Below are 24,395 nucleotides of genomic sequence, written 5' to 3'. Positions count from 1 at the left end.
CGGTCGGAGGGGTACATTGTCTTGGAACCATGAATGTCTGCAAAACTTTGCCGCCGATCCATCTTGTAGATTAACCGTTATATATATTTCACTGGGAAAAGGAACAATTCTGACCTGCTCGTGGTGCTTGGTGAGAAGTCAGGGGATCACTCAAGTTAATGGGATTCATCCTCTGGGTTTCACGGCGTTGTTAAAATATTTCACTCTGGACCCAAGTGGTGGACTGAGCGAGCGAGCGAGCGACCGTCCGCCGCTGCTGCCATCCCGAGAGCCACACTGCTAACAAATGTTGAGCATAAATGCTTTGGAGGAACTGTTAAGGCTGATATGTTCCTAGACAGAGAACGCTCTACACCCTGGGCATTTCGTACTTTTCGTCGTGTATATCCAGTGGTCCAATTATCCATCTACGTAACGTCAAGTGTCCCAGAAATGTCTGCTTCTCGCTCACCCCGAGGGCTTCTCGTTCAGCCTTCACTTGGACCCCAATACGCTCCGTCTGCCTCCAGTGTTCCTCTGTCGCCACAGGAGGGAAGCTAACTGCATAATCGGAGCGAATCTTGAATGTTAGGCCAGTGGCGGGGCACGTTGTTCAGAGCTGTGTTTGACAACGCTAAGATTTCTGTAGTGTGTCAGACGAAGACCCAGAAATGTGGGTTTGCAGTCTTGATGCTGATCTCCTGTAAGTAGGTGGCCGTGTTTCTCTACCTCAGCCTTTTTTTTTTTTTTTTTTTTTTTTTTTTACATTTCCTCTGGCTGATGTTTTTTTCCCACATCTCATTCGCATGTATGCATTGTCACGGCACATTTTACCCGTTTGCCGGGATTTGACAGGTCCGCTCTGATGGAATGGAAAGCGATCGAGGCTGTCACAGGTTCTGTGCTGACGCTTGCTTTGACAAAGATGTCAGCGATGGCCCGATCTCACCCTGGGAGCACACATTTTGGCAATATTTTGAGTTTTTCAGCATGCAGCCGTGCGCCCAAAAAAAAAATTCAGGGGGAACTCAGTTCAAGGTGTTTTTGAACGGAACAGATGGAGGTTGGTGTTAGTAAAAGATCTGAAGGTGAACTCAGTGATTCTGCATCAATCACGCTGACTTTGTTCAAAGGCTTACACGCACAATTAAGCCCATTTTTACAATTATATGACACATTTGTCATGGGTTGTCAGGATCTTTAGGAAAAAAAAGAAAAAACATTCTCTTAAAATAGGACTTAATTATTTTTTCACTTGGTCATATGATTCATACGCAGGGAGGAAACGACAGCAGGCAAAGATGAAGACTTCGGTCCCCTGCAATTATATAACAATCGTGTGGTGGGAAGAGGCTTTTTTTTTTTTTTTTTTTTTTTAATTAGATCCTGGTTTCGACATGTTCTGTTGCTAAGCATATGGTGGTTGTAGGAAGAGAGATCCGTCACAGTAACAGCCTCATGTTGTGAAACGTGTGATATCAGACTGATAGGACACGCGTAATTCATACAGATCTCCTCTGAAATCTGTGTTGAAGGCTTAAAAAAAGCATTCAAAGCATATTTCTTGTAAAATGTGTGCTCATTTTTCCAGTTGGTCAACTTACGTTTGATTTCATGCAAACATTTTCTTATGATTGCGTTCAACAACCCTAAAAAATCATGTGCACTCACTACTAAACTGCAAAGGAAAATCCTTTTTAAAGAAATGTATCGCCGCTCAGATTCTGTTAATTAACAACATAATGAGGGAACATTTTAATTCATGTATCTGCATTTCTGTTTCCTTTTTTTCCCAACAATACTCCATCATGCAACCTGCACAGATGACGCCTTATTTCACACTGAATCCTGTCAGAATTCTGCCAGATGAGTGATCGTTTGACTCGCAGCTTGACGGGTTCATTGACGCCTTGATTGACTGCCTGAACAATCAATGGCATTTCAAACATTTTGGTCGTCTATCTTGGAGTTTATTCAACAATCCAATTTTCCACATGGCTGCTTTCAAAAAGACATTTCTGAGGACACAGGCATCTTGTCTTTAAATGTCTACGAAATGGAACTGAGCTGCACAGTCGGGTCCCGCGTTTAAGTTCATTGTGACCAGTTGATTGATTTACATAGTCTGGCTTTCAAAAGTTGCATGTTTTGGTCGTGTAGAAAGCAACGTCAGTGCACGCGCTGTTCGTGAAACGCTGTGCCGGCTTAGTTTAAGCGAGCAGTGACGCACGATGAGACATTTTGACCTTTTCAATCTTTTCCGTCACCAAACAGTCCTGACAGACCAAGACGGTTAAAAATGCTCTGCAGGTCTGCGTTTACTTTACGCATCACAAGCTGTTTTTACAGCACACTGGTTTGATTAAAATAGTGCCACAGGCGGCTGAAATGCATGCTGTGAATGCACACACCCCACGGATAAAAAAAAATACACATTCTCCATCTGTCATACAATTTTTTTCCATTTTGGTTGGGTTCATGCGAGTTGCAGGGTTAAAAAGATAAAAATATAATGCACCTAAATATCAGTCGGCTTTTCAAATACATTGGAAAAACTAAACAGCAAAGTTCAATAACCAGTTTGTGATTTCTCGAAATAAATTGCTGCTGAGTTTTTCAAAAGGTAGTTTTTGGCTCCACAAGTAAAGTGCCATCATCATTATTACATCATATTGGAGAGAAGGGAGACATCTCTACTGAAATATCTCCAAAACTCAGCAACTCACAGCAAAACAAATATTGGCTAAACAACACTACAGTCAGTCACTTTGGGGTGAACTGTCCCTTTAACTGCAGGGAATGAGGGTCAAACCCTGGTCTCTGGTATTAAAGTCAGTAGATATGTAGATATGTCATGCCTGTTATCCACTAATCACGTATACATACTAATTTTTTGGGACGCTGTATATGCAGACGATGTGAATGTATACGTGTGTGTCTATTTATTATTAATCAACATGATTTCAAATTGTTTTTCTTTGACTTTCAAAGTGTGTTGGTATTCTTTCCCTGAGAGCAGCTCACAGTAACCATCATTTAAAGCAGCTTCATGTAGAAATTGGCAGTTTTGTGCGACACGGCGGTCATCAGTACAAATCCCAGGTGTGTAAAAATTAGCCAGACGTGATGTAGGCGCTTGCTACAAACAAAACACATTACGTCATAACAATTCAATGTGTTTGAGTCTTGTATCTTGAAGTATTTAGTGCAGAAGCTGTTGTTTTAAGTTTAAAAGTTACATAAATCTGCTTTAATAACACAGCTTATGTTTCTCCTGGTATTTATCCTTCGTTTGCTTCCTGCTGTCTCATTCTAGGCTGATTATACGTGTGAGTTCCGTCTCAGCCTCTGATGTTTTGCACAACGACGTGCTGAAACGTTTCTCTGCAGAAGCTCGCGAGCGCCAAGAGATAATTGGAGCTGGTATGGGATTCACAGCTCATTGCGGGTCTCACACGGGTTTTCACTCCCAGCAGGGAAAGGTGCACAGCGCAGAGGAAGCGAAGCGAGAGAGGATAATTGACAACCTGAGAGCAAGATGGATTAGTAATTAAGACATTAATCAAATCTTTGGCTAATCATTACAATGCCCAGTGTGTGAAATTAAGAAAAGAGGCAGGTCGAATGGAAACACTGCCTCCAGAAAAAAAAAAAAAAAGTGGTGTGTATCATCACCACAGCGGCTAATCAGAATGTTATATCTGGTCTGTCAGAAACAAGACATCACAACATACATCACACATAGCATTTCTGCACATTAATTGGGGAAACAGCTCTCTCTCGCACAGTATCAGATCTCGTCAGGGGCACTAAATCAAACCCGTCAAAGCCAGTCAGCTAATGTAGATAAACAGAGACGTGTGCGTCACGCTGTAGCCGGGCAGCAACACTGGACGAGGAGTTACCGTGCAGAACATAACAGAGGCTTGTTTTGGGTCACTGTGCTCTCGGATGTGACAAACAGTGTTTTTTGAAATATATTATGGAAAAAAAGGAAAAAAGAAATGTACTCGCACTTCAAAACAGCAGATGCACGTCAGCTGTAAAGACACAAGCGATCCAAGTGACTTCCTGTAAGCCGGGGACTAAAAAAAAAAATGAGTTAAAAACTAAATGTGATCACATTATTGAAATGTGATCTAATAACCAAATGTTTAGAATTTAATGAACTCATTAATTTAAGATAAAAGGCCGCATTAATATTCTATCAGATATTAGACACAACCTTCCTGCCGTCGTCACAGAACCAGACACTGTGTCATCTTTTTCAGCGTCTGGACTCATTTAGCTCGGTCTGCCGTACATCCTCACCTTAACTGCCACCTTATCAGCCTTTCACCATCACTTTTATTCATTTCCCCTTCATGCTCATCATCTTCGCGCTCCTTCTCTCGTTATTGCATGCCTAGTTTTATCCATTCGTGCGTTCTTTCTCTGCTGAGCATCGCTCTGACAATCGTACAGTGTTTACTGGAAGTGTTCAGTACTTAACCTCCACTGGAGAACAGAGGCCCGTTTAGTTACGGCATGTAGGGCGATGACTGATGTCTACGTCATTAAACACAGAGACAATTTAAATTCATTTAACTTTATCTGGCTCTACACGGCATTTGGCAGTAAACGCCAAGGTATATAAGAATCGTAGTGTTCTCCAGTAAATGTAAAACCTGATTTCACAGTTTGAAGCGATACAGTCGTTGCTGAGAGAGAGACGAACGCCGGCATGGTGAAGCTCAGCCAAGTGTCCAAGAGAAAACATTGGCATTTGAGGACGCTACTGAAAGTTTCCCACAAGATACCCCTGAAAACAAAAACCGTAGTTGTTTTATTAGTTTCTCAGAGAGCAGCAGTGAATCAGTCGAGGGTGAACTGAACGTGAAAGTAGCTACTGTTATGAGGGGAGTTTATTGGAAGATGTTCACAGCCGGCAGTCCGTGAACAGAATATTAAAGCTCCATTATGTGAATATTTTGCCTTAAAATATCAGCTTCGATATCATTTCTAATGGTTCACTGACTTACAAAAAGGAGAATCGTGCCTCTGTCATTCTCACGCTTTGTTCTAGCTCTCTGTGAAAACATGTTCTGGTTTTCCCTCTGACGTCCTCCAGCTGCTCTGCCTGTAGCTTTTCTTGTGGCTAAAGTAAACGCTAACTTTTCCTACATGTAGCACGTTAGCTACAGGAGCAACAACTGCATTGTTATTCATGTCATTTTTATCCAGTTGTCATGGACATTTGTTAATTCAAGCAATATAAATACAGATACCTCATAAATATTTGATGTAATCTGTATATAGGGTTGTAAAAGACACACCACTCATCTCTCCGGTGCTCCACCTCCTTCTTCCTCTCTGCACCACATCTGCTGAGTCTCCACTTTCTCTATGCTTTCTAATAAAAAAGGCAGGATGCCAAAAGTATGTATTCAGGCATGATAAAAAAAAAAGAAAAGAAAGAAGGATGTGTATTTTATTTCTGTATTCATGAATCTATTTGCAGCACCACCATTCAGGTGCTTTAAAGGATCGTTCAAATTACGGTTGTTTGCTACAGTAAATCTATTCACGATCCTCGCCGCCGTAAAAGAGACATTTTGAAAACTACTGTGCGCCGCTCTGTCTCCTCTGTCAAGGGGAAATCAATCACTCAGTCCCTGGAGGAACACCAGCTGGCATTTGAACTGATTGTACCATTTGGCCTTGTGTGTGGAGATTGACTATACATTTTCCTCCGTCCTGCCGTTCAATCCTCAAATTAATTCCTTGTGTTTACGGGAGCTTTCTGCCCAAAAAGAAGAAGAAGAAGAAGAAAAAAAGAAAAAAAATTAGTTATGGTTTCTTCCAGCTGGGCCAAGCACACATTTGTGGTCTTTTATTCACTGCTGGAGTTTTTTTTTTTTTTTTGTTCATCGATTGGGGATGAGTTTTGGCAAATGTTTGTTGGATCCCAAAAAGGAAAAGGGACTAAAGTGCATAACATAGTGTTTAAACTGCGGTAATGGGTGTTTAAACGGTCCGCGGCTCCTCTGTGCCAGGACAGAGCAAAGTTTCTCGTAGCGTTGCCAGAAAGTTCTGCTCGGAGATGCACAGGACACGGAACGATAAATCACCATATAGTGTGTGTCCTAGAGTCCCGTGTGTGTTCATCAGTCTTTTCTGGTGACCTGTGGAGTCCTTTGTTGTCGGCACCAGGCATTTAATTTACAGCCAAACTTCAGCGGAGTGTGATTAGCATAAAAACAAAAAAAAAAAGAGTAGATAAATCGCTTTGTTTCTGGCTTTTCATTTCTATTAGACGTGTCGAGACTGTAGCCACCTCAGACATTACCGAGCTGAGGCGATGTGAAATGAGGAAAAACACGAGGTGGGAGAAGAAACAAGGCGGCGGCGTTGTGTGTTTTGTCACAATTGTGCCTTTATCTGTCTGCGACGCTCTCTGCGGGCTTTATTAAGAGCACTGTTGTGAGCACAGATGAAGCTGAATTTTTATGTCATGCCATGCTGGCAGCAGCCGCCGCCGCCGCCCGCCAGAGGCATAATGTTTCCAGCCCGTCCCCTCCGTACATCCATCCGTCCCGTTCTCATGAACATCTTCGGGGAATTCTTCCAAACCTGGCACAAACACGCACTCGATGAACCTCTTTCATGTTGGTGGACAAAGGTCAACATCAGTGACAATGTGATGATAATATCTTTTAAAATATTCCTCTAAAGTCTTCGCTGCGTGAGTCAGGGCAGAAATGTATGCAGTCTGGAAGGCGGAGGCATCCAACCCAGAGGCGGTAATTCTATTATTATTATTTTTTTTTAATGGCACTGTAGGCTCGCAGGTCTCCAGGAGGTCAATCGCATCAATTAACAGACCATCCTGTGCCATTTAGAGGAGCCCTGTTGACATGTCGAGCGGCGGCTGTACACCTCTCCTGCTGAGGACAATGGCTCCCCGCGGTTAAAGCATCTGAGATATGACTTTTTGAATTTTGTCGCTCAGGGAGGAGACAATTACAGCCGGCTGGAGAGCGAGCGCTGCGACCGAGCCCTTTCGCTGTGCGAGCACAAAGAGTATTAAAGAGAAGCACGTGCCCCGCGCTTTCCATCGATCGCCGATAATGCGTGTTGTTGCGTGAGATAACGACTGCTCACTTCCATCTCACTCTGTTGAAACTGCTGCATTCGGTCTGCACAGCCGCCGTACGCAGCTGATGAGGGGGAGGCTGTTGCTAGGACACCAGCTCCTATTGAATGAACAATGTCAAATAAATTCCCTTTGACCGGCTACTTCCTGCATTCATTTTTATTTTATTTATTTATTTATTTACTTTTTTGCATGTGTTGAAGACAACACAAGAAAAAAAAAAAAAAAAGACCTCGGTTGCATGTTTAATAAAACTTTGCTTTGACAGATAAACGCTGCATCGCTAACAGAGCAGTAATTATATTGTGTGGGAATACATCTCTTTGGAAACAGAGCATACCAGACAATAACTGATATGTCATGTGTATTTGTTGGGTAGAGGATGAGTGAGCTGGACGGTTAATGTTGTCGCAGTTTGATGTTGACGGATGGTTTATCGCTTAAAAACCACCACTGACTGAAAGCAGTTTCACATGTAGATGCAATAAGTAATGATTTCAGTGATGTTTATAGTTATTTGTTGTTTGTTTTTTGTCCTGTAAAAAATACTTATTTGCATCAGTTGGACATTAATTCTCTAGAATGTAGATTTATTTGTATTTATTAATTCATGGGTTAGATTTTCTTTCTTCCTTTCATCCCTTCAGATGCTTTTTCGAAAATGACCTCAGCGATGTCAGTACATGTTTTGCATATTCACATAAGTGTCCATTTGTTTGACGAGCGCTGGCTTTTATCTGGCAGAGCAATAAACCCCTTTTAGCAGCAGAGATTTTGAGTCGTTTGAGCATGAATGAGCGCAGGTGTCAATGACAACGTGGCTCTGTTCCACTAGGTATCACAGTAAGTCAGCGGGTGATTTTGGCGTGTCAAAACTGAGGAAACTGCCATCTTGAAAACTAATCTCTCGCCCTCTGCCCCCCTTCAGGAGTACACCATCGACGTCTTCTTCCGTCAGAGTTGGAGGGACGAGCGGCTGAAGTTCGACGGGCCCATGCAAGTGTTGCCCCTCAACAACCTCCTGGCCAGTAAGATCTGGACTCCCGATACCTTTTTCCACAACGGGAAGAAATCCGTGGCCCACAACATGACGACTCCGAACAAACTACTGCGACTAGTCGACAACGGCACCCTGCTGTACACGATGAGGTGAGCCACGTCTTTGCAACCTAAGCGCTTTGCTTTAACGTGTCATTTGAGGCAAAATGTTGACTGCCAAATGTGAATTTTATTCATGAATAACACCATCAGCGGTCAGGTCGGTCCCTGATAAACCTTGCATTAACTGCACTGGCACAAAATCTCCTTGGTAGATCCAGTCAGCCTGGCAGCCTGACACTATGTCTATCTGCTTTCAAGTCTCCATTATAGACTAAACCAAGGAGTGAACTCACATTTTGTCCTGTATTTTTGGCAGCTGTTACTCTGAGGGTTGGGTTGTCTCTATCAGCCCGATCAATAAAACCACTTGAAAAAAACCAAAGACTCTACAGCCACGCTATTCACTCTGTGAGGCTGCATGTATATAATTCGCAGCGCACACACACACACACACACACACACATATATATATATATATATATATATAATGGCCACCATCCAAGAGTGGTACAGTAACATTTGCTTGTGAGGAAACACAAAGTACAGCGGAGGCTGGCAGGCATCAGTGTTCAGTACATGTACAGATGAATCTTAAACACAGAAACGTCAAACTGAAGTGACTGCTGGTGACTGAGCACGCTGCTGTCAGCTCAGCTGTGATTCACGCTACCTTGCCGCCTGGTTTAAAGCTTAAGTAAACTGCGAATGACACAGAATGTCAGAATGTGACAGACCTGCAAATAGTTGAGCCGTTCACATTAACAGTGCTTACATAAGACTGGTTTTGTACTGGAATGTACCTAACAGCTTAACAATGGACTGAACTTGCGACTGAGCCGCTGACAGTCCGAACACAAAGACATTAAAGCGCTCGCTTGTTTGATATCCAGCTGACGTGAGCTCGCCTGCAGCCGGGGCCAAACAGTCTGAACCCTCACAGGACGACAAAACTTTGAGCAAGGCGTCAGTAACTCTGACATCATCAGGTGATGAATTAGATGTTTGGATAAGTTGTAGTTAGAGATAACTCGGCTTTTCTTCACTTGTTAATATTGACATTAGCTTGGGCCAACACTCGGTCGCTGGCTGTGGAGGTTCAGACCTACACTATAATACCAAAAGTACTCACTCACCCATGAAATCAGGTGTTCCAATCACTTCCATGGCCACAGGTGTATAAAAGAAACACCTCGGCATGCAGACTGTTTCTACTAAAAGGCTACAGACCTCCAAACTTCATGTGTCCTTCAGATTAGCTCAGGAGCAGCCAAGTCATACATCAGCAAGCGTCGGATGCAGTGATGTAAAGCACGCCGCCACTGGACTCTAGAGCAGTGGAGACGTGTTATCTGGAGGGACGAATCGCTCTTCTCCATCTGGCGATCTGATGGACGAGTGTGGGTTTGGCGGTTGCCAGGAGAACGATACCTGTCTGACTGTATTGTGCCAAGTGTAAAGTTTGTTGGAGGGGGATTGTGGTGTGGGGTTGTTCTTCAGGAGCTCGGCTTGGTCCCCTTAGTTCCAGTGACAGGAACTCTGAATGCTTCAGCATAACAAGAGATGTTGGACAATTCCAGCTCCCAACTCTGTGGGAACAGTTTGGAGACGGCCCCTTCCTGGAGGAGAGAGTTTGGTGTGGATGAACTTGACTGGCCTGCACAGAGTCCTGACCTCAGCCCGATAAAACACCTTTGGGATGAATTAGAGCGCAGACTGAGAGCCAGGCCTTCCTGTCCCACATCGGTGTGTGATGTCACAAATGTGCTTCTGGAAGAACGGTCATAAATTCCCATAAACACTCCTAAACCTTGTGGAAAGCCTCCCAGAAGAGTTAAAGCTGTTATAGCTACAAAGGGTGGACAGATATCATATCAAACCTTATGGATTAAGAATGTCACTTGTGATGAATGTGAGCGAATACATTTGGCAACGTAGCGTGTTACTTACAAACAGAAATCACTTTTTTTTTTGTCTACAAAGAGAGAAAAGTACTGAAACATGTTCTACTGAGGACTGGTGGTACCCAACCCAACCCGAGTGCCATGTATCTGACCTGCAGTCAGTCCGGGCCACATGTGTTTCCACACACACAACTCAATGAATTACCACTTGATTGCAGGTCGCCATTGTGAGTTCCATTATCTGCAGGACTGGAGCAAAAATAACTGATTGGTTTTCAATCCACCTCATAATTGAAGCTGTCAGTCACTCAGCCGTCCCTGCACATTTGCTTCGGAGCCTTGAATCACTTGGGGAAAAAAAAAAAAAAGAAATATGTTCAAGATGCTCATCCACAAGGCCAGTATTGATTTTCAAGGGCATAAAATTAAATAGTGAATTCTCTTTTTTTTTCTTGTTGATGTTGTTGTTGCTGTGGTCCCACGTGAGTAGATTTGATGTGGCTGCAGTTCTGCCAAGGCCAAGAAAATGACGTCTGGGAGTATTTACAAGGACCATTGTGTTTGCATAACCAAATACATATGAATGATAACGATATAGCATCTTTGAAACCGTGTTATTTGTCATCTCATATGCAGTTTGAAGCCATTTCATTCCTCTTTACTCTCAAGCTGCCAATCCAGTTCCTGTGACTCATGGACACAATTATAAGCCGCAATTATTCCTTTTTTTTTGTAGCTATTACCATAGAAAATATCAAAAGAAATCAAAAAGCTGATATGCAAAACGTCTTTTTTTTGCCGGCCACCTTAACTTCATAATGGAGCGCCGGCTGATATAAAAAAAAAAAAGGGAAATTTTGACTGTATTGTTAAAGGTGCTGAATAAAACTCAAACTGAGGGAATTATAACACCTTTACCTGAGCACACTTGACAGGTATTAGTCTGAAGTATATCAACGCCGTACACGGTGTCGATTTTTTTTTTTTTTACGCTTCTCGCAAGAAAAAAAAAAAGCCTAAATCCCTTTAATCAGCTCGTCTACAGCATCTGAGCTGAAGAACGCTGCAAACAGCTTCCACTCTGCAGGATTGCGTCATTATTTTTGAATTGAGGGAGCTGCTATTGTCTGCCTGCGCTGCTGCAGCCTCGTCTTCCTCTTTTCTTCTCACTTCACCTCAGTTTAACTCCAACTCCAACTCAATGTGGTTACTTAATTCTGTTTTTTTTTTTTTTCTGATAGAGAATATTAACGTATGAACAGTCATCAAAGGCAGTGGGGTATTTTTTTTGTTTTAGTTTAAACTTTTTTTGGGGGGGAGGTTGAATTGATTTGTTCTTAAATCCCTCCCCACCAAAATTGAACATCACAGCTTATGAACCACTGAAAACAAACACAGCTCCAGAGCGATGAAAGCCTTTTTCAACAAAACCAGGATCCGCTGGACCGACGATGCACGACTACACAGACTGCAACATTATGAAGTGCTGTTGGAAACTGAATACACCGTCTGTTCACTGTCTTCTACACTTGATCTTTCTTTTTTTTTGCCAAGGTCGGTCAGTTAACACTTGGATCCTGAAGGGAAAAAAATCTCAACAACCGTCGAATAAAAAGGCACGAAACTTTGTACAGAGAATTAATCTTACTGACTTATAATGATCCTGCAGCTTCTTATCCAGTCACAGCGTTTCCTTGACTGTGGTTTATTACTACTTACCTGTAATTCCACCAGCCTCAGCGGTTGGTTACGTTACGTGCTAAACATTATACCTGCTAAACATTAGCATGCTAGTGTCGCCACTGTAGGCATGACAGCATGCTGAGTTGAGCATTTAAAAGCACTGACATGTCAAAAAAGCCGCTAGCATGGCTGTAGACTCTTCTGACTGCAGACTTATTCTCTTTTCTGCAATCTTTGATCATTGTTTTTTTTTTTAAGCTTTTGTTTCTGTCAGAATATGCGTGCAGCTTAGGAACAAGATGAATTTCATCAATTTGTTGCCGATTTAAGTGCGGCGATGAGTTTCTCTAAAGCCGATTTGTGTTGTGTTGCGTTAATTTGTTACTCAGCTACTTGTCAGTAATGAGGCAGCACCGGAAAAGCAGCCGAGAGGGTGTAATAAAGGGATCACAGGGTTGGTGCTAGTGCATCACAAGGAGCTAATTAGAAACAATAAGTTTGTCTGCAGAAGCAGGAAGTAAGAGTGTTTACTTCACTGCTGTGGCTGCAACAAGTGGAACGTTCTGCAACGAGAAATCAAGTTTGTACAAGTGGGAACAGTTCGATCGATGTAAGAAGTGACTTTTTTTAATCATCCCCATCACAGCTAGTGTTCAAGCTTCATTCAGTGTAGTTGACACTGCTTAAATGACTCAGATTTGGATTCATGCACAGGCTATAAATGTTGAAGAATGAGTGCTAATAACCCAGTTTGGTGTCCACCGTGTCATCTTTGTGTCGATGCTTGTCTTTGAGGCCATCAGCAGCCAGCAAGAAGAAGAAAAAACAACTCAAGCAGAGATTAATGGGATTAAGTTTGTGCATCTTTCACACCTAGCACCTTTACTGAGCGGGATCTCGAGGGGGGGTGGGGGGCTTCCACGCCTGTCAAGTCCAACAAAGCAACAGGACCAGATGGTTTCAGAAGGCAAAAACTCCATGATGGTATACTGGGAAGTCTGGCAAAAAAAGAGCACCCGAATGCTCAGCAGCAAGGCAGACAGGTTCGAAACTGAAATCTAGCTTTGATGAAATCTGTACAAGCAGTGCAAAAACTAAATGCAAGCAACAAAAGACTGGCACCGAGAGCAGTAATGGAGCTAAAAACTGAACAAACACGTCAAGACCAGGGAGATCAAAAATCAGTCAAAAGAAAGTCGGACTGCCCAGCGGCTGGAAAAACGCCGGACTTCATTGTTGAAAAGGCATCACGGCAGATGATAAAAACCGAGATGACTGGAGCAGAAAGGTTCAATTCATGTGTTCATGTTTTACCGACTTCTTTCCTCACTCGTCGATATCGTCTGATGTTTTACCTGGAAGTTATAACGATGGGCAAAACTACCGACTTCTCTGTGTTTCAACATCTAAAGTAAAGACGTAACTCAAAAGCAAAGGTTTAGCTGCATGCGCACTAATATGAAAATGTTTTATTCACCATGTGAAACTGAAGCTTGCTTGATCACGTGAGACCAGTTTGACTGATACATTCTTCTGTTGAACTTTTTTTTATTGCTGATGAAATAAACTCTGGTGCTCTCTGGAGACTGTTTCTTTGTTGTCAGTCAGTTAAACACTCACTACCGCTGGTGCCTGTGGGAGGAAGGAGATGCTGCGATGTCTGTTCTCCCTCCAGTTTTTTTACCTCAAACACACACACCATGGTTTTTAAAATGACCCTATTTGATACTCAAGCAGTGACAGTACATGTAAACTCAATAGGAGGTATTGAAAACGCTCTCTCTGTGTTGTTTCTGGTGACATATGTAATGATAATACCGCCGCCTGACCAGTGAAGTATCGTCTCTCTCCCTCTGCTCCCGCCTCAGGTTGACTATTCATGCCGAGTGCCCCATGCACCTGGAGGATTTCCCGATGGATGCACACGCCTGTCCTCTGAAATTTGGAAGTTGTAAGTCAGTCCAGATGGTCACAACAAAAAAAAAAAAAAAAAGTTTGCGATATAAAGATTGCACTGCAGAAAAAAAAATCAAACAAACAAAAAAAAAAGTGGCGATTGTTCTCTGCAGGCGCATTTCCTGTCCTGGAAAGACTTCAGAGAACTCAAACTGCACTCCTTCCCCCGTCTCCCACTATAAATATGACACTATGGGATAACTTTGATAAGAAGAGTTTTTCTTTTTAGCCAACAACTGGCTTGAAGTGAGAGTGAGAGAGTCCCTTGATAAATTCCTGCCCAGGAGTCTGCAGCTCTGTGAGGCTGCGCTCGGGTAGAGCAGTGCTTTGAGCAGAAACGCTAACGTCTGCACGATAACGATGGAAATATACTGATATTTAACAGGTAACGTAGCATGTTAGCAGCTAAGGGTGATGGAGATTACAGATACAGACGGGAACAATTTAAAAACAGATGCATTGTAACTTCTCTAAATCCCTAATCTCATGCGTTCCACTGTTTGTTTCCAGATGCCTACACCAACAACGAGGTGATCTACCTGTGGACGCAGGGGGACGAGCGGTCCGTTGCCGTCGCCGAGGACGGCTCCCGGCTGAACCAGTACGACCTGCTGGGACACGTTATTGGCAAAGAAACCATCAGCTCCAGCACAGGTACACAACCGGACGCCAGTATAGTACGAACTCATCACATTTTGTGTGTTTGAACAGGTGAAAGGTAAAGTCCTAAACCACACAAAGCACCCACATTCGGATTTCTGGGCACAGGCAGGTCAGCCAAGCGAAAATCTCACGGTTCTCGCGGACAATCCAAATTGAATTCCGATGGCGGATACTGCAAGAAAGAACAAAATGAGCCTGTCATGGGATGAAACTACCTTTGAAAACATAAACTCTTATTAGATTATCTGCATAAAATTGGTATCAAATTAAATCACCGTCCTTCCTTCCGTACTGTTGACGTCTACTGGCATCACATCTTTTGTCTGTTTTCCGTAAAAGTCACAGTCGGCACTTTTTTTTTTTTTATCCAGTTTCTGTCATTTTGCATTCAGCTTGCATTATTTGGGTCCATCGAGAAAAAGATGATGACTTATCAGCTTTTTAGAGGGGGAAACTATTCAGCATATTTATAAAGATATTATGAAGAGGTGTGCCAGAGGTGAAAGACTTATTTCCAGTCTGTGTTGAGAGTGATGATATTCCAGAGTCAGCTTTAATAAGCATAAAAATTAAAAGAAGGCCGCGGCGTTGATCAAATATTCATTTGATCTTAAATCCTCTCGGTCAGAAACATTTTATCCGTCACACAATCGAATCGCTTCGATCCGCTCTGGGGGGAGGTTTATGCTATAATATATAAACAAATTCAACCACCTCAGACAAATAATACAATTACATACAGTTATTTATAAGAAATTGTACGTTGCACCAATCACCAGCTTCAGGTAAGAAAGCTGGATAAAGAACTTATTGCTGCAATAGATGGATGAAAGGTTGCTTCAATGGGGCGTTTGGTAATTACTGAAAGAGTGCGAGGTTTGATACTGAGCCTCCATTCGCAGAGATTCGACCTCTGCAGTGAGCTACAAAGCTACGTAGATCCGTCGGACGCCCCCCTGTGTGTGAGACTACGCTTCCATTAAAACCTTTTGTTGGTCGGTACTCAACCTGTTTCTCCCAGGAAGCAAAGAAACGCTGCGTTAAAAGCTGTTGAATTAACAGCGCTCGTTTGCAGCTCTTTCCTTTGAGCCAAGTCTTTATTGCAGCGCTTCTTCACTGGTTTAAAGTCAAGTGAATTGCAGAAACGACCAACTAAAGTCGGATAACGCGCGCTGAAATCCAAGGTGGAGTCAACAAGATCCCAAAATCTAATTTCTTCAAACTTTAAACCTAATGGACTACAGTGAGCCGAGGGAGTGAGGAGGGATTTGAGCCAGTTCAGCTCTGGTTAGAAAAAAGAAAAAGAAAAAGCACACCGCAGGGAATGAGAGGCTGTTTCCTCATATCTTTGCAACACAGATTACAGACGTGGCAAAGAGAGCTGCTGCTCAGGGGAACTGTAAACTTGTCCAGTATTTGTTGTTTTTTTTTGCTGCCATCAGTGACGAAACCTGAGCTGAAGGAACACGTTGGACGTCGAGGGGTCACGGTGACGCAGGCGGGATGTTATTCACATCCACGGCAAAATAGACAAGACAACCATAGAAAAAATGTGACTCTTTGAAGGGAAACTCATCTCGAAAATCTATTTCATATTATGTGGAGAGTCAAAACTCCTGGCATGAGCTGGATAAGTGGCTCCGAAGACGTTTGTATCTTCTTCTTTTGTGCAGCGGTAGTCAGCAATCTTTCAAAAGATACCATTCTAGTCTGGATTTGTGTTGGGAGTGCTCCTTCAAGGGCAGCATAACAATCAAAGAAGTGAAGGGAAGTAACAATTTTATGCTCAATATTTGACTTTTCTAAGAGAGGTGAGCTCTAACTTACTTCGCACAGACGACAAACGCATAATCAAATCTGCACCGAGTCAGCGACGCAACATCTGTCATTTAATTTGTTTCACACACGTCCAAATTCTTCTTTTTTATGCCTTTTTTTTTTTCTCGTCACATCTTCAGTTGATAAACTGCGGCGAGATCGAGGTCAGCACATCGCAACCTCTTTGGGATGTATTTCACAAATATGACGCATTCAAACCGACAATTTTTCCTGATTTTAAATGGTTTAATGGCTCATCTAACAATCCTGTGAGCCGCTCTGATGATGCAAGTTAATGTTTTAACTTTAATAAATCTTCCTTTGAATATTTTAGGCATATGTTCCTTCCAACTGGCTGCATTAATAATAATGACCCTGTGTGTCTCTCTCCATCTCTCTCTATGTTTTCTCTCCCATCCTTCAGGAGAGTATGTAGTGATGACAACATATTTCCATTTGAAAAGGAAAATTGGCTATTTTGTGATTCAAACCTACCTCCCCTGCATCATGACTGTCATACTGTCTCAAGTCTCCTTCTGGCTAAACAGAGAGTCGGTTCCTGCTCGCACTGTATTTGGTGAGTGCCATCTTGTGTTTTTATCATCCAACTCTGCACTAAATCATTAATTGAACAGGTTAGATAATTACGGTCGGGGGTGGGGGGGGTTTTTTTTTTAGCGTATGACTTAAGAGCGAGACAAATGTACAGAGCTGCGTTTGTTCCTCGTCGGATGATTCAGCAAACTGGAAAGGTTTTCCCGGTAAAAGTTCTAATTAACATCACGATGTACAAGAACACAGCGTGGTGCGTTTAGGGGCACGTGGGCATGAATGAGCAATTTGTTCTTTCATCAAAAGTATTGACTTTACCCAAACTCCGTGACTGCAAACGCTAATTAATCAAAGCTACGTCAAAGCGAAGTTGGAGAGTACAGAACTGGGAAAGCGTGGCAGGTGATGGACGAGGCGCCGCCGCTCCAGAAGACGATGTTTGGCTGCTTTGTTGCCAGCGCGGGTTTGAAAATGACTCGCTGAGCTTGAGGTTACATGAGCGAGCACAAGACACATCAGACATAATCCCACTGAAGCCACCATCGACTCCTTTTTAATAAGAGGTGTTGGCAGTCAGAGAACAAAACACATCAGACGATCAAATCCTTTCAAAACGTTTGAAACGCATAAGACACATCTGACACAAACGTTAATGGGTGATATTTAAAAAAAGATGTCGGCTGCATACGCTCGGCCGTGTTATCCTCCCGTCGCACTGTGAATAATAATTGATTCAATTTGTCCGTCTGGCACAGTCCACGTTAAGAACATCGTGTCTGCTTAGACACTCAAAAGATGAGATGTAATTTAGCCTTCCCCTCCCTTTTCTTCTTTCAGTTGTTATTGTGTTGCATCATCTATGAAAGAGCCCCTTAACCCCCGTGTTTGCTGAATGATTAGCATTTTGATTTGAAAATGAAGCACCCGTGTACATGAGGGAGCACACATTATATAGCATAGCTTTCCAAGCGTCATGGGGGAAGAAAGAAAAGAAAACACCGCCGCCACCTATTCTCATGAATTTTCTCTGAAGGATCACAGCTCCTTCAAAAACACACGCCGACAAGAACAATTTTCCCTCGAGTAGGCATCTGAAAATCACCTCAGTCGCATGAGAAAATTCAGTTTGTAGTGGGCTGAATGAGGACGAGGAAAACGTGGAATATAGTCAAGTTAAAACTCCAGCACAGATCAACCTCTGTTCTTAAAACAAAGTCAACAGCAACCGATCAATCTTTCTGTCACAAATTCTAATTTGTCACCCGCGACTCAGTGAAATTAGTTGACCTCCCCGCTGGGCGACGCGATCGTTCGCAGAGCCGGCTGCCGATCTTTTGTTTCATCAGATCGGATGGTTGGGAGCAGACGGAGTGATTGCTTTTAGGTGGCTTGGTGGGCGACCGTCGTCCGACCACAACTTTAATTCCCACCAGCAGTAAAATTATTCGTCAAAAGTGTGATTTATTAGATGGAGGGGTTCACTTTCACATGCTGTAATTGAAAGTCTTGATCTTAATCTTGCACATAGTCGGACACAAGAGATGTACGCAGGATCAGAGCGTGTCAGGTTCTGTGCGTAGATATTTTGGACCTTGCAACTCTGTTAAACAGAACTTTAAAAAAGGACATCTATTGATGCTCGTAAACATATTCGCCAGACGGGTTTGAACTAAAAAATAAAGACTGAAACATCTTCTGAAATATTTCACTGCATTGAGTTTTTCAACCTTGCAGGACCGACGCACTGTGCGTGCTCACGGTGTCTATGCACACTTGAATTTTCAAACCTGCAATGCAGTGGAACATCAATTCGACTTTATAAGCTCGAAAAAAGTCCCGAGTCATTAGACAGTTTAAACTCGTCTGAAGCGTCTGTTGCGTCGCCCCCTCGCAGACTCTGTTTTTCAGCTTCCTGGTTCCCAAAAGTCCCTAAAAATAAGTCAAAATGTCTCCACTGAACTTGCCTTTTAAGTGTTTGTGCTCAAAAAAGAATCCATTAACTGATGTTTTCATTTTATCCTCAGGGGTCACCACTGTCCTAACCATGACCACCTTGAGCATCAGTGCTAGAAACTCCCTCCCTAAGGTGGCCTATGCCACCGCCATGGACTGGTTCATGGCGGTGTGCTATGCCTTTGTCTTCTCTGCCTTGATTGAGTTTGCCACAGTCAACTACTTCACCAAGCGCAGCTGGGCATGGGATGGGAAAAAGGAGGGCATGGAAATAAGGGTGAGTGGTTCTTATTTATGTATCTTCTTTGTTTTTGTTTGTTTTTTTTTTTATTATTTGAAAGATGTGACACACTCGCACCAACATTAACAATCACAAACACGCCATCATGACAGTCCGGAAAAGGGAGCCTACGTTCAGACTTTATCTCCCCATGAAATTCCAGATTAATGGTCCTACATCTTTCGATTTGAAAAAAAAAAAAAAAAAAAAAAAAAAGGCTCCGAGCTCAGTCAGTCCTCATTTCACACTGACAAGACCGACGGGGGCAAATTGCACTTTTGGAAACACTGATAGAAAGTTTCTATTCCTTAAAGGAGCCCAGAGTACTCTATAAAGACTATAAAGAGAGCTTTTATTTATTCATTAACAGCCAAATGGAACAGGGACAGCGGGGCGGAACAGCGCTGAGGTAAACTCCCAGAGACGCTGGCCCTGATTTATGATGGCAGCATATGTTCAAGTCTCATCCTAAAGTCAGCGTAGGCTCATTCTCCCCAGCAAAGATGGCGTCCGCACATCACGTCTGCATGTGTCTGAACACGCTGATGAAGAAAAAAGTGAGTGTGCATTATTCAAAGCGAAATCAGCCCGAGGCCGACGTTTTTATCCTTTTAGCATGAAATCTAATAAATCACAGCTTACAGGTTTTTAATTTGTCGATAGTCTGGCCTCTTGTTTATGAGGACGTAGGACGGGGGAGTAAATCTGCATCAAGGTAGGAGAAGTGGAAAACACAGATTACTCCGGCACAAAGTCTTTTTTTTTTTTTTTTTCATGTGCTCGACTCAATTTAAGGGTGGTGGATTTATCTGGAGGTCTTAGCAGAAAATGCTTTGCTCTTGAAAGCTGTGATGAATTCATAAATAAAAACCTGATAAGTCCCTCGTGATAACCTCGACGCTTGAATTCCCCACGATTCCTGTGATGTTTTATGACTCGGCGCATCAAATGAAACAGATTGGAGGCATGAGGCGGCATCAGAGCAGCTAAAGAGAAGAAATGAGGGAAAATTAAAGCGCTTGCGCCCGTTTCTCATGAGTTCGTGTAGCCTATAGCGCCACAGAGGTTCAGTCATCCCGGTAATGAAAGGAACAAATGGATCATTGACAGAATCAGGTGTCAATAACCCGACGAGGGTTTAAATTGACGGGTTTTAGAAGTCGACTGTAAATAAGGATTTCTGCCCGAATTAATGATTGAATTAATATAGACAGGCTGCATGTTTCTTTTTTAATCAGCTAGCTCAGTAGATTCTCGCACGGTATCGAAAAGATGTCAGACAATAGCATAAATGTTGATTTTATGTAAGAACACACATGGAATTTACACCGTTACGCTCGTCACTGACAGCGAAGGGAGCTGGAAAACACACCATATATTTAAATTTCAGATGTGAGACACGAGTTGGTGGAATGGCACATTTACCGAGGTACTGTGCTTACGTGCAAATTTAAAAAGGTACGTGATCTGTAACTTACAGTAAGTCTTTTTCTGTCCATGACACTTTTCTTCTTCTACTCCCAAACATTGTGCTTTCTACTCTACTACATTTATCAGACAGCTTTAGTTTCAACTTGCCAGAATAAAACAGATGATGGGTTTATAAATTATCCTCTTTCGCTATAAATTAAAATGCCCAACAATCCAACTGATGCAGTTCGATGAGTCAGTTGTGATTTACAGTTCATCTTATTATATTTACATACGTTAACTCAAAGGAGACCTAATGTGCTTTTTTGTTTTTTTCTTGTCCTTCAGTGTTTTTTTATAAGTTATTGTGCAGGTAAAAGGTTTTGAAATTTAAAAAAAAAAAAACAGAAGCTCCTCTCTCCCACAGAAAACACCGCTCTTTAAACGCCTCGTCAGTAGCCACGCCTTGAATTCTGTGACTTTGTGACATCACCATGTCACAGTTTGCATTACTCACAGCTAGTTTGCCATGTAAGAATTAATTCGTCACAGCTGCTCTGTTTGTAAGCAGCGTTGGCTCAGGCGTGTGTGTGCTGACCAATCAGAGCAGATTGGGTATTCAGGAGGGCGGGGCCTTAAAGAGACAGTAGCTAAAACACAGCGTTTTAGTGCTTTTTCTAATAGTAACCCAAAATAAAATTAGGAATGTGAAAGTATTTTAAAAGTGTGGAAAATGTGCTCCATGATGAATTTATAGTCAATAAATAAATCTTTTTTTTTTTTTTTTTTTGGTCTGAGCTTTTTCAGGAGAAACCTGGTCATGGTGGCAGCACAAAAACACTGTTGGAATAAACAATAAAAACAACAAAAGCAAGCTGAGGGGAGTTACTACGTGTGCAGAATGGATATATTACTGAGACTCATCTATAGTCTAAATGAATCAGTGCATATAAACTGTGGAAATAAAATAAAAGACGCAAAACCACATTTAAAGGTGGCCTTCTGGGTGTTTTATGCTTCTGAAAAATGTGAAAATGACATACGAGCACATTATGAACCTGTCCTTTTTGGTAAATTGCAGTATAGGTTAGAGCTGTTATGTTGCTGCGAGCACATAAATTGCTTCTATCAGACGGAGACATAATACAGCATGAAACACATTTCCTCTGCTGCGACAGACAGACCCACAAATCTATTTTCTGCTACTAATGTACAAACTGTTTGACACAATCAGTACAGCCTTTTTTTTCTTTTTTTTTCATAGCTTTGGCATTTGGTCCTCTGAGTGATTGGCAGGAGTGCATATTGCTGCCATAGAAGTTTCCAGTCGGTGGGGAGAATTTGCAGCGTTACATTGCAGGAGGGGAGACTTTTTTTTTTTTTCTTTTCTTTTTGATGCCTCGTCTTAATGGCAACAGCCTGGGCTGCGTTCTCGGGGGCTGTGCTGAGCATGCAGTTGTCACGATAGATAAAAAAAAATGGGGTCACGGAGGGAGACAATGCACTCCCATCATCACACTCCCCCGCTAGTATAAGCTTCTGGAAAGCAATGGGATCAGACTACACATGCCTTTTTTCATTTTTCAGCATACTAACAATAATATAAAAACCTATTGGAAGAAAACCTATAAGGTCAGTGTCTTCCAGGAGAGATGTTTTAGCTCGGCGAGTCCTTTTGAAGTCATCAGAGGCAGGATTTGATCCACCACTCTCACTGCAACCAAACGATGACTTCATCGCGCCCCAGGCGCTTTCTTTTTCCAGACGCTGAAATTGTGACGCTGTAGACGAGTCAATGTGCACTAATTTACCTTGCTGGTTATGGGGCTTCTCTGCCATTTTCTTCCATTTCCTGTCGGCTAACATTCTGTTTGACAAGCGATCTACCTAATTAGCTCTCCCCTCGCCGGCTGAAGGTGTGCTTATTACAGAAATTAGCCGGTGGGGAGTTTGGTTGGGATGAGAGCCGGCGTATTTCTAGACACTCCATGACACAAGATTGGACACCAGTGTGTTAGACTTTATGTGCTGGTTTCATCAGCAGAGACGGAGGCACTGGCTCGCTGTGCTGTGGGCTTCGCTGCTGGATTGAATACGTTTACTGGCTTTCTAACGCAATCGTTTTTTTCGGAAATGGCCGTGACTCAGCCGGTAATCATTATTCCTGGCAATCACATTTCAGCATGACAGTGTTACTCATCTTACTGCAACACAGAAGTAGTGACAGTTAAGTTTGCAAGTGGAACAAAACTTTTTTTTTTTTTTTTTTGCTCCTGAGTTATGAATGGAAAGTTTTTGTATCCGGTGCACGATCTGTGTGTTCCAGCATCAAGTGTCGCCACCATTACAGCGGCGGCAACTCGATTTTAACATTATTCAGAATTTAGATTTTAGACATTTGTTATGACAATAGCCAGAATAGATGGCAGAGAAATGACGCACAATGTAATATACTCACATTACTGTACTAGCATGCTAGCTTAATCAAAAACGAGACTTGAAATTGCAAATTTGTGTTTGTTAGGGTTAGATAAATTACAATAATATCAGTTAAAAAATAAGAATCATACTTTTTTGGCAAACATGCCCAGAGAATCTATGTAAAGTGTATGGTCACGGACAGGGAGAGGCTTGTGTATTTCATATGTGGGTATTTCAGGCGTGTGTGAGCTGACCAATCAGAGCAGAGTGGGTATTCAGGGGGCGGGGCTCTTAAAGAGACAGGAGCTAAAACAAAGGGTTTCAGAGAGAGGGACGTTTCACAGTCAGTTCAATATTTTTTTTAACCCTTCCCGATTTTGTGAGACATCACTGTGAAAAGTAACGTTACATAGAGGGTGAAGGTAAACGCAGGAAGTTGTCAGCTTCTTAAGACAGCATTCAAATGTGCAGATATTGTAGTGAGAGACACAGCAGTAATGGCGACTTGTCTGCTCCCAGTACCGGTTTCACGTTTTGTGTTGCTGTTTAAGCTGGAGGTGTGGTTATACACAATATTTTCCCTCTTGGCAAGCTGCCTCCTGACTGCTGCGACAACAAACAACCTGTGTAATGCAGCAAGATGGAGTCGTTATATGTGGCTAACCATCCTTAACTATGTTTTTATTGCATATTAGCACCGCCATCAAACCCAAAATGCAGCTAATGGATTCCCTTAATATCTGGTGAAACATGTTTGTCGCTGTTTAAGGAATTAAATCTGAGTCGGACAAAGAGGAAAATTAGGAGGATAAACACCAAAAAAAAAAAACAAAAACAAGTGTTTGGAGGAACCAGCTTTAATCGAGATTACTGAGTTTAATTAACTCGTTAACCTGCAACACAACCTGCAGTGATGAGATCAAGCTCAGGTCACCTCTACAACCAGAAGGTTGACGGAACATTTTTTAGCGCCACTATAAAAAAATAATAAACTCTCACTCCACACACACACACACACACACACACACACACACACACACACACACACACTCTGGACACTGTAGCTCCCTAAACGCAGTCTTGCACGCACATACACCCACATGCTCACATACTTGAGGCTATTAAATATGCCAACACTTCATCTCCAATCTTAGACCGGGACAGACTGTCATGAGGTTCAGTTGCACGCACACATGCACACTCTGAGCGCCACGCAGCAGGACAGCGAGGCACAGTTGCCCCCCGGGGGCAGTTAATCACACTCATAAAGAAATTCTGATGCAACAATTTGCAGAAGTAACAAAGACAAGGTCAATAGATGCATTGTATTCGGGTGGGGTATTTGCGCCCGCAGCTACACCAAATGACTTTGAATAGTGCGCAACAATCTTTTGGCCCAGAGCAAATAATGTGCTGTGTCACATTAGGTTTGTGAAAGCATGCGCACAGCCCAGTGCCACATGTGGTTCCCCCAATAATTAGACCATATGAATTACTGCGCGGGCCAGCAGAGCCGAACAGCGACGGAAGATTACTTTGCTTG

At 42.6% G+C, this 24,395-nt stretch overlaps 1 protein-coding gene across 2 annotated transcripts in view; it reads left to right on the top strand.

Annotated features, from left to right (window-relative positions):
• Positions 1-24,395, top strand: part of gabra3 (gamma-aminobutyric acid type A receptor subunit alpha3) — a 94,216-nt gene that overhangs the window by 61,090 nt on the left and 8,731 nt on the right. For both annotated transcript variants that reach the window (XM_037120652.1, XM_037120651.1), the window contains exons 5-9: positions 8,043-8,263; positions 13,668-13,750; positions 14,266-14,409; positions 16,661-16,813; positions 18,813-19,018. In XM_037120652.1, coding sequence (XP_036976547.1) covers positions 8,043-8,263; positions 13,668-13,750; positions 14,266-14,409; positions 16,661-16,813; positions 18,813-19,018 — 807 coding nt within the window. The remainder of the gene's footprint in view (positions 1-8,042; positions 8,264-13,667; positions 13,751-14,265; positions 14,410-16,660; positions 16,814-18,812; positions 19,019-24,395) is intronic.

The sequence above is a fragment of the Acanthopagrus latus genome, chromosome 13 (assembly GCF_904848185.1).
Source record: "Acanthopagrus latus isolate v.2019 chromosome 13, fAcaLat1.1, whole genome shotgun sequence".
NCBI classification, from domain to species: Eukaryota; Metazoa; Chordata; class Actinopteri; order Spariformes; family Sparidae; genus Acanthopagrus; species Acanthopagrus latus.
This window is presented reverse-complemented; position numbering and strand designations above follow the sequence as displayed.